This window comes from Solanum verrucosum, unplaced genomic scaffold (genome assembly GCF_900185275.1).
Source record: "Solanum verrucosum unplaced genomic scaffold, falcon-dt-bn FXZP01000049.1, whole genome shotgun sequence".
NCBI lineage: Eukaryota > Viridiplantae > Streptophyta > Magnoliopsida > Solanales > Solanaceae > Solanum > Solanum verrucosum.
The window spans coordinates 7,667,248-7,678,230 of NW_026020221.1; the positions used below are offsets into that span (position 1 = coordinate 7,667,248).

The 10,983-nt window shown below is 29.5% G+C and overlaps 3 protein-coding genes across 3 annotated transcripts in view; 2 read left to right on the forward strand and 1 right to left on the reverse strand.

The window, feature by feature from the left end:
• LOC125831473 (serine carboxypeptidase-like 2) overlaps nt 1-2,105 on the reverse strand; it is a 28,260-nt gene extending 26,155 nt beyond the window's left edge. The window contains 2 exon segments of the mRNA XM_049510654.1: nt 183-328; nt 1,872-2,105. Coding sequence (XP_049366611.1) covers nt 183-328; nt 1,872-2,002 — 277 coding nt within the window. The 5' untranslated portion in view covers nt 2,003-2,105.
• A 5,565-nt stretch (nt 2,106-7,670) lies between these two features.
• LOC125831474 (stemmadenine O-acetyltransferase-like) lies at nt 7,671-8,654 on the forward strand. Its single transcript, XM_049510655.1, has one exon. The coding sequence runs from the start codon at nt 7,671-7,673 to the stop codon at nt 8,652-8,654; it is 984 nt and encodes a 327-aa protein (XP_049366612.1).
• Nucleotides 8,655-9,196: 542 nt separating this feature from the next.
• LOC125831250 (calmodulin-like protein 3) lies at nt 9,197-10,190 on the forward strand. The gene is made up of 2 exons (XM_049510443.1): nt 9,197-9,373; nt 9,408-10,190. The coding sequence occupies exons 1-2, from the start codon at nt 9,232-9,234 to the stop codon at nt 9,848-9,850; spliced, it is 585 nt and encodes a 194-aa protein (XP_049366400.1). The 5' UTR covers nt 9,197-9,231; the 3' UTR covers nt 9,851-10,190.
• The last annotated feature ends 793 nt before the right edge of the window (nt 10,191-10,983 follow it).

The following is a 10,983-nucleotide window of genomic DNA, read 5'->3' on the forward strand; positions in this document are numbered from 1 at the left end:
AGCTTAATTTAAAAGTTGAAATAAAAACTTCTACGTATAACTATTCAAAAACACTTATTTCTTGGCGAAAAAATTATTGTAAACACATGTAATATATTTTTGGCCGATGGCAAAAAAAGGAGAAAAGCCTAAAAGAAAACCAATTCTTATAATATAAGGATAAAGTTAGAGGAATAATTTACCAAATTCAAAAAAAATCGCACTCTATGGAGAGCAACCGGGACCTCCCGTAAACCAATAAATAAGTGGATCGACTTTAGGATTAGATTGCGACTTTATAAAATAATAGAAGAGTTGCACCTCATCTGTTTCACCTACTCCTATATACCTGATCAAGTAATTTGAGAATAGTCAATATTTTACGAGTTTCATATATACATTATTAAATATTAAAGTATCTCATGAAGAGATATAACAGATCAAATAAACATCAAACTTCAAAAACTTTTCTAAAGAGTTTCAAGTAGCAATACGTATAAAAAAAGCGTTCTAACTCCTAAATAATTGGGTGTTCACATAAACCCCTAAAATTGTCACAGAACATATATATTGTAACCAATAAAACTTATTTTTCAAATTTTTCATTTTCATCTCTCAAGCGCCTTGTAATCTCAAACATTTTACCACATATAGGAAAAGTACATTATAGCTTTAGTCCATTTGGGACTATATATATATATATATATCCCCTTGTGGGGATTGGATTTCTCCACTACAATTCATTGTGTCCAATAATGTCCAATGGATGTTTTAATATCTTTATGTTTATTTTTTTAAAAAATTATGTTCCTCGAACTCAAACATTCAAATGCACACAATTACTATGGGTATAGATTTAAAGATTGAATTCGTAAATAAATGGTGTTACATATAGAGTAGATATTCTTTTAATTAATAAAAGTTAGTTCTCAATAAACACTTAAAATTTTGTACAGTATTTGGTATATTTTTTCAACCTATGATATTAGTTATGCATTCTAATTAGTATGAAGATATGTCTAATTGATACATAGAAATTCATGGTATTAATAATGCAAGAGATTTTAATATATGCATTATCATGGTTAAAAATACAATTGCCCCTTAATATCTTTTCTACATTCTTTTCATTATATTTATGCAGGGTATAATTTTTGTAAATAAAAAAAATAAAAATTATTCAACGTATATCATTTTAATACACTAAATCAAATAATGTATAAAGATAATTTCTACATAATTAATATCATCATAACTAATATTATCATCATTACTAAAACACCCTATTCAACATTATTTTTATATATCCTATCAAACACCATCACATGCTAAGAACGCAAAAAAATCATTCAACCACTCCTTCCTTCCCTTTTTAGTTATCATGTTTCGCATTTTGAAAGTCAATTTGACTATTTTTCAAAGTTACATTAAATTACATTAGTTCAAAAAATTTACGAAAAGTACTAAAAATTACAATTTTTTGCATATCAATATGATAAAAAAAAAATACATAATAAAATATTGATTAAAGTTCTTATCGTTTAACTCTAAAAAAGGAAATAATAACAAATAAAAGGGAACGGAAAGAATATATGTCATGCATCCATTAATTTGATATAAATATCTGCTGCCCGAGAAGAGTTGGTTTTAATGTTAAAATGAGAATCAAACCCAAAGACAACAGATGCAATGTAACTTTGAGCACCCACAAACAACCACTGCACCAATCAACTACTTGTTGCTTGGGTGCTCACTGGTTAAATTTATATCATTTATTTATATTTTTATTAATTAGATACAAAATTAATGAATGCTCCAAAACACCTGAAAGCTTCAATGTAGATCCGCCCCTACGATTAAATATTTACTTTAAGATAAATAAATAAAATTACCCGGTTTCAAGTTGAAAGGGAAGTGGTCTTTCAAATCCAGGAAGATGCTTGACAGACAAACCAGCTAGAGCAGGCTGTAGGCATATGATCTCAAATGCAACTATTAAGATGAGAATTGGAAGCCAACACATCTTTTTACAGTGACGGATTCAGAATATTCGTCACGCGTTTATTGAAATTCAGTAGCACTACTGAATTAACAAATTTTGAATTTTGGATCTGTTTCTAATTTTCGAATATAAAATTCGTCTCTGTCAAATAGATTGTGAAAACAAGAGCAGTTATATGTGGATAAGTATCATTCTTTAATTGTGTAGCACCAATCACATGATGCTACGTGGATATTTATTGGCCATTTCTTTATTATCCTAGAAGTTGGTGCATCTGAAATGGTTTATTTAACACGTTTTTATTAAGTAAGCTAGTTTTGAATTTATCATTATTATAAATCATAATGTTATATATATATATAAAAGTTTGACATAAAATCATTATTTTTATGATAAACTAAATAATATATTATCTTAAAATTATAACATAATTTTTTTAGTTTTTTTTATAAAAAACAGAATTACTAGTTATTACAATTCGTCAACTTACATTGTAGCTACAAAAATTCATCAGTACAAGATGAGAGATCTCATATATTTTGGCTAGGATGAAGAAGAATTTATTCAAATCAAGCAAAATAAATCTGAAGTACATTTATACAAATCAAGCAAAACAATTATAAAGTAATAGATGGGTTTGTTTTTTATATATATAAAATAAAAATATTTGGGGAGGCAAGTTTTAAAACTTTAAAAAGAAACCAACGGTTTTATATATATATATATATATAACCGTTGTTAAATTACCTTAAAAGCATGAACTCCTAACTTGAATGTTAAATTACTATAACATTCCTAACTTAGGTTGTAATTTTTTGAATGAGTTGTGACTTTTCTAATAAGTTGTGACTTTTTTCAAAGGGTTGTGATTTTTCGATGAGTTGTGACTTTTCCAAAGAGTTGTGACTTTTTAAATAAGATGTGACTTTTCCAAAGGGCTGTGATTTCTTGGAAAGGTCATGACTTTTCAGATAAGACACAAAAATTACTTGTTCATACTACCCTTTGTTGACTATAAATAGAGGGGTTTCCTCTCATTTTTCAACCACAATTTTTTTTTAATCTTCCACTCTTCTTCTTCTTGCATTTTAAAAAATTGCATGTGATTTATTGTCGTTGAATGAGTTCAAAGTTTAGCGAAATATGAGATACCACTATTCTGATGAAGTAAATTGTTCTATCCTAAGAGAGTAGATTCTTTAACCCCGAGTACTTGAGGAAAATAATTCTGATGATAAAGTAATTATGTTTTTGCTTAGTATATACATTAGTATGTAATGTTCCAATATATGAAGTTAACATGATGTAGTTTAAATTCATTTGTTTTTGTTAACAATTTCTCTTGTGATGTAGATATATGCTTCTAAATATCTTTTTCAAAAATTATGAAACTTTTCAAGAGCTACAAAATTGTCATGATTTGTTGTTTGATGCTCAATACAAAAGAATGATTTTATTTATCAATGTTACTTATGTGATTTATATTGTCAGGAAATTTGCTTCAAAATAGTTATTACTATATAAACATTGCCCTTTTGTTTTATTGATTTACTGTTTCTTAATATTTAAGTATTTTCGACGAAGAAAAGTTTATATGACTTGTAATAACGTCATGAAATTGTATTAGTTTAATTTTTATTGTAGTCTAAATTCATTTGTTTTTGTTAACAATTACTCTTATGATTGATGTAGATATATGCTTCTGAATATCTTTTTCCAAAATTACTTAACTTCTCAAGAGTTAGAGAATTGTCACGATTTATTTTTTTGATGTCCAAGATAAAAGAATGATTTTATTTATCAATGTTACTTATGTGATTTAGATTGTTAGAAGTTTGCTTCAAAATAGTTATTACTTTATAAACCTTGCCCTTTTTTTTACTGATTTACTATTTATTAATATTTCAGTATGTCAACGAAGAAAAGTTCATATGACTCGTAATAACGCCAGTTGAATTTTGTATTAGTTTAATTTTTATTGTAGTATAAATTCATTTATTTTTGTTAACAATTTCTCTTGTGATGTAGATATATGTTTCTGAATATCTTTTCCCAAAATTATTAAATTTCTCAAGAGTTAGAGAATCGTTACCATTTGTTTTTTTGATGCTCAAGACAAAAGAATAACTTTCTTTGGCAATGCTACTTATATGATTTAGATTGTCAGGAAGTTTGTTTCAAAATAGTTATTACTATGTAAACACTGCCCTTTTGTTTTACCCATTTACTATTTCTTAATATATCAGTATTTTCGACGAAGAAAAATTCATATGACTTCTAATAACACCAGTTGAAGTCTATATTAGTTTAATTTTAATTATTTATTTATAGCTACTTTATATAAGATATATATTTTCATTAATGCACGCGCGCGCGCACACACACAACAAATGTGAAAATATGTGAATATATATGAATCATTTAAAATTTATCATTAATGAAATAAATTTTATATTTAGTAATATGGAATAAACATTTTCATTTTGTCCCTACACTAAATTAAAATCTAATACCTATAAAATAAATAGTAACATTAATTAAAAGTCCTACTTATTTATGTAAGTATAAAATTTATTAGAAATTCATCTATTGCACATTAATTCTTTAGTTATAACATTATAAATTCTCTTAGTTATTACAAATTATTGCAAATATTTTTTACACTCTTTTATACTCTTTAGTTATAATATTATGAATTCTCATAGTTATTACATTAATTATTTCTATCTTTCATTTTTCCTTATATTAACTTTTGACCAACAATTTTTCATATTATTATACCGCCCCTATATATGTGATAACACGGTGTTGTTATTTTTCCTTGGACGAATCATGCTTGTTTGAATAAATTGAATTTTTTTTACAAGTATATGAACTATATCTTTGTTGGGTGTAAGAAAAACAGGTGATTATATATATGATTTCACAGATATAATATATTCTTTAATTTTGGTTTTTATTTTTTTCGGTAAAAAAAAGAAAACATTTCTCAGTTAACTATGGACAATCAGATAACTTTCTTTGATTTATGTACACAGTCAATCGAGAAGTCAAATATGAGAGCCAACAAAAAGAACGTCATCTATTATGTTAAAATTAATATATAAAAAAATTAATATACAAAAATAGTTCTAAAAAATAAAATGTAGTTGCTCTCCACATGTTCATGTGACATCTAAACAGATTAAGTGGAATACACGTGCAAAGCACATCTGGTTAGATGACAAGAAAAATACATAATAAATATCGTCTATAAGGTAATATTAGTGAGATACGACTAATTACATGATTGAACCTCATCAAACTGAAATAAATATATAAATTATTGCTTTTAACTAATAATGTTTTTCATTGACCATCTTCATAGGTTCGTGTGAATAAGAGATATATATGATGAACCACATTGAACATTCACAAAAGAATCTGTAATATTATTTTGTGCAAAGCTTATTATTAAAATTTTCGCTTAAATTTTCTAAATTGATAATCATGTGCGACGCACGTGTCAAAAAACTAGTATATATATATATATATATATATATATATATATATATCTTGACCCAAAAATAGATTTAAAGCAGATTTTGAAACTTAAAAATTAATTTCTCAAAAACTAGATAATTTCTATGGACAAATAGATATTTGACCAAAAAAAAATTAAAAACGCTTTCAAAATTTATGGTCAAACGAATCCTAAAATTTAAAGAAAAAAAAACTCGAATATTATAGCTTGTATAGAATAATATGCTAGATTTTAGAAAGCGTGAAGACAAAAAACATTGTAAGGAACCAATTTCTATCACTTCTTCTCTGAAGTACATATTCGTTCTTTTGATGACTCGCAATTAAAAATATTAGTTGATAGTTCAAATCTCAGAGGGAGTTGAAGAGAGATTTATCTAATGCTCAGAATTCACTAACTAAACTAATTTGATTCTTGTAATAATAAGTTTATCATGGACAAGGGATATTATTAGGGATGACAAATAGAGTGGAACAATTGAAGGACAAATTCACGTAAACTCGGAAAGATTTCAACTCATTCTACCCCACCTTACTTCACATAGTACAATTATTATTTTCGCCCGGCTCCACCCCATTTATCATTTGTCAACTTTATTTCCTTTCATATGTTTTTTTTTGAAGCCTTTCAAATTAAATTAAAAAATAAAATGACACGTGATTTTTTTAATAGGCGTTTGGTCATGTGATACCATATCATGAGATAGAATCAGTGTTTGGACATGCAATTTTATACTGATTCCATTTCATAATTTCATATCATGAGATGGGATTCCATATTCTCCAAAAATTATGATATGGGAATTCCATATCACGATTTGGGATTTTTAAGTACAAAAATTGACCCACAAGTTTATATTTTGTTAAAACAACCCCACATTTATATCTACTAACCATTTATTTCATATGTATATAAAATTTATAATCACATCATTACTTTTTAAAATTTATTATTCTCACCAACATAAAATTTATTATTACTTTAAATTTGGTGAATATAAATGATAAAGTAAAAATTGATTTGGTGAATATAAATAAGAACGGAGGGAGTAATACTATTTTTATTTTTCACAAAAAATAAAAGGTCTCTTTCGATTACATATGAAAATGTTTAAAGCAATTTAATATGAAAAAAAACAAAATTGGTATTGTATGTTTGATAATTACTAATTTCAATATGTTTGATCTTTAGCATGAAATTAATGCACTAAAAATGTATAATTGCACACAAGTAAAACAAGGCATGAATCATTATAATATTGACATAGTACAATTATTATTTTCGCCCCACTCAACATCATACCACATGAATCCGTCCTGCATTATTATCATTTGTCAACTTTATTTCCTGTCATATGTTTTTTTAACCCTTTCAAATTAAATTAAAAAATAAAGTGACATGTGATTTCAAATTATTTTTTATTTAATCCATATAAACTTCTTTTTAGAAAAAAACATTCTAGTTTTGATAAATTCTTAATGTTGAAAGAGTCCCCAAAATTCTATATCTTTATCATGTTTATAAATATATAAAATAAAAACAAACATATGCTATATCTATAAATATAAAATAATTACTACTATTAATTATGTTGTTTTTCATGGATTTGATTGAGGTAATTATATGAATAGAAGCGCAAGGCAAATAATTGAATTTGCACTTTTATGCTAATTTTACCTCCAACTTGAATTTTTTTCAAAAAAAAAAAGAAGTATAATTTTTCTTTCAAGACTTCTTTCGACACATTTCAATTTAATTAGCTAGTGAAAAGCTCCAAATAATAATATAAATTGATTCGTTTAAAATCCTTATAAATACGTCTTGTCCTCTAATCTCTGGTTATATGCAGCTGAATATCACTTTCATTGCTCCCTTGGATAATCCGCTCTGCCACAAATAAATTTTTTATTTGGTTCGATCATCCATCATTCCGAGCCTACTGATTTGACTAATTCAAATTCTGCGGAAAATCTCCCTACTAGGATTGACCTTTTCCAGAATTAGACCACGAGATCTCATTCATCTCACCACACTACTTGATGATTTTGCCGGCCTTATTGTCCTTTTTCCCTTTTGGCACTTTTGGGAATCTGTTATTCTCACTCTGATCTGCTTATATGCACAAAACTTGTACAAACTAAATCAACATATTCTCATTGAGGGGAAATGGATATCAAAGTTGATATTATCTCTAAAGAAACAATCAAACCATTTTCTCCAAGTTCAAAGAGTCATAAAAGCCACAAGCTTTCTCTTTTAGATCAAAAGGCTCCAAATTGTTACACTACATTTGTTCTCTTCTACAACAAGAACTCAAGTAGTGATTTGGAAAATGTTATAGATTCTCTTAAGGTATCCCTCTCGAAAACCTTAAGTTACCTGAACCCGCTTGCAGGAAGAGTTAAAGATGGAATCACAGTTGAATGCAACGACCAAGGTGTTGATTTAACGCGTGCCAACGTTCATGAAGACATGTCAAATGTGCTTATGAACCTGAAAATTCAAGTCCTGAGAAAATTACTCCCAATGAATCCATTAACAAGATCAGATGATAATGTCTTGTTGGCACTACAGATAAACTGTTTTGCTTGTGGAGGAATTGCTATAGGTGTTTGTGTTAGTCACCTTATAACTGATGGTTCATCCATCGCCACATTTCTCAAAACCTGGGCAAGCATTATTCAGAGTCGCGCAGAAAATGACAACATTACTATTTCAGACAAATTGTTCATAGATTGTACTTCCATCTTTCCACCGAAAGAGGTCCATAGTTTTTCTATGTTTCAATTTGGGAAAAAAGATCAACTTCAACCAAAAATGGCAGCAAGAAGATTCATGTTCAATGAGTCCAATATTTTGGCTCTGGACACGAAAGCAGAACGTTCAACTTCTCGAGTAGAGGCTGTGTTAGCCTTTGTATGGGAAGCAGTTATTGCAGCTATGCAGAAAAGGAACAATAATAATAGTATTAAGAATTATGTAATTCGAACTCCAATAGACTTAAGGAGAAGAATTCAACCTCCATTACCTCAACAAACCATGGGAAATATCATACATATGGTTGAGGCAAATTGGGAAGTTTCTGAGGGACCTTTAGACTATAAGTTACTAGTGAAAAAAAATTCAAGATTCGATAAAGAATGTGACTAAACATGGCTATGATGTAAAGAATATGGATGATAGAGTAAGAACATTGAATAAAGAAGAGAGAATACTTGGCTCCACTAGTTTATGTAAGTTTAATTTCTATGACATTGATTTTGGATGGGGTAGGCCAAAATGGGCATCTGTTGGAAGCATAGCACCCAATTTGGTTGTTTTAATGGACACTAGTGATGGGAAGGGAATAGAAGTATGGCTTGGGTTGGTAGAGGAAGACATGGCCATACTTGAGAAAAATCAAGAATTCTTCAAATTTGTTTCTCTAAGTCGATCTATTTTCTGAATGCATTCCTTCATTCACATGTAATCCAAAGGAACAAATAGTTTTTACTGGTCTTATATTTATACAGAACAAGTCAAAAACATATTTATCTCAATTGTGATTGATTGCTCAAATCAACCCGGAAGATGACATCTGTCAAAAGGTGGGTCAAGGGAAAAAAAACAGAATGAATATTATTATAGTACTAAAAAATAAAAAACTTTTCCCAAGCTCCTCTCCAAAATTTTCTCAACCAAGAAGCCAAAATCACCACACAATAATAAGTGTTGCACACTCAACAGAATGCCACTGCCAACCATTTTGTTGAGAATTTTCTGTCTAAGACACCTCTTTGACACAATTCTTCTCTCCGTTGTGTCCAAAAAGTTCAGGCCATCTAATCTTCTCCCAAAAATTACAATCAGTAGCGTGAAAATCAATAACTGTATTGTTGTTTAACCACAGAATAATGGAGACAGATGAGCTCAAGCGTGTCTTTCATATGTTCGACAGGAATGGTGATGGAAGGATCACGAAAAAGGAGCTGAATGACTCGTTAGAGAACATGGGGATCTTCATGTCTGATTCGGATCTGGCGCAGATGATCAACAAGATTGATGTGAATGGCGATGGCTACATCGATATTGATGAATTTGGTGCTCTATATGAGACCATAATGGAAGAGCGCGATGAGGAGGAAGACATTAGAGAGGCCTTCAATGTGTTCGACCAAAATGGGGACGGATACATTACCGTGGATGAATTAAAATCTGTCTTAGCATCGCTTGGTCTCAAGCAAGGGCGGACCGTTGATGACTGCAAGCGGATGATTAAGAAAGTGGATGCTGATGGAGATGGAATGGTGAATTTTATAGAGTTTAAGCAGATGATGAAAAGTGGTGGATTTGCTGCATTGAGTTAACGAGAAAATCGACAAGACCTTGGAGGTTGGAATCTTGTACCCTTTAAGCAAAGGTCTGAGAACAGTTCTTAGAGAAGTTTCTGGGATGGAGCCTTTACGACCTTAATAAGCCAACTTGATGCTAATGTTAATTAGTCAATCAAGTGAACTTGGAATACTAGATGCAAAATCAGAAAACGAAAAATAGAGAGAAAAAAACACTCATTTTCCGCACTGTTACATTTGTTTGAATAGAAAGAAAGAACACAGATAAAAAGGAGTTTTCCTGCTCTTTTCGTAGGTTTATGACTTGTAAATAGTTTGTTATATTTTCTAAATCTTTATTTCATGTTTTTTGGCTCCTCCCTAAAGAATCTTGATAGAAAAGCATTACTCCCTCTTTTTCATGTTATTAATCTTTGTGTACACATTTTGTGTGGGGATAGAATTACCTCCAGTCTTTTATCCTACAGTAATGTTCAATAAAGGTTTTGATTGAAACTACATGTCCTCTAGAGATCTAAAGGTTTATATTGTATCTCTTATCCTCTATTCTGTTTAACAGGTGATGTGAAGAGGGATTTAAAAAATTTTACTTCTTATTTGCAAGTTAATGAAGGAAATCCCACTACTTTCTTCTCATTCCTACTTTGTTTTGATATCTATCTATTAAAATCCCAAGAACACAATAGAAGCTCTATCTTGCTTCTATTCCATTCTCTCATTGTGATCTTCTTTACGTGTGTTTGAAATATTTCTCGTTTCTTAGAAGCATGTTTCACTTTCTACTATTATGATTTGGGGTACAGAATGACAACCAGAACACTCTTAGATTGAATGGACCCTTCAGTATTATATACTCCAGTAAACTTCAATGGACCCTCTTTCTTCTCCTTCCTCCGTCACCTTGAATTTTCCACCATTACTGTTACTGACCTTTCACAATTCTTCTTTGGTTGATTAAATTATCATTAACTCTTTCTATATTACTTTTAAAGAAAACTAATATTCAATCACAGAAAGCAGTACAGAAAGACAAGCTCCCTCATTCCCCACGTCTGGAGATATGGGGGGGGGGAGGGGGGGGGAGAGAGAGAATGAGACCAACCCTGTAATCCTCGTCTCATGATTTGAGGAAGAAGAGCATTTAGTTG

Coding starts and splice junctions, on each gene's coding strand:
- LOC125831250 (XM_049510443.1), top strand. CDS start 9,232: ATGCCACTGCCAACCATTTTGTTGAGAATTTTCTGTCTAAGACACCTC. Junction 9,374..9,407: donor TAGCGTGAAAATCAATAACT/GTATTGTTGTTT, acceptor TAATGGAGACAG/ATGAGCTCAAGCGTGTCTTT.
- LOC125831474 (XM_049510655.1), top strand. CDS start 7,671: ATGGATATCAAAGTTGATATTATCTCTAAAGAAACAATCAAACCATTT.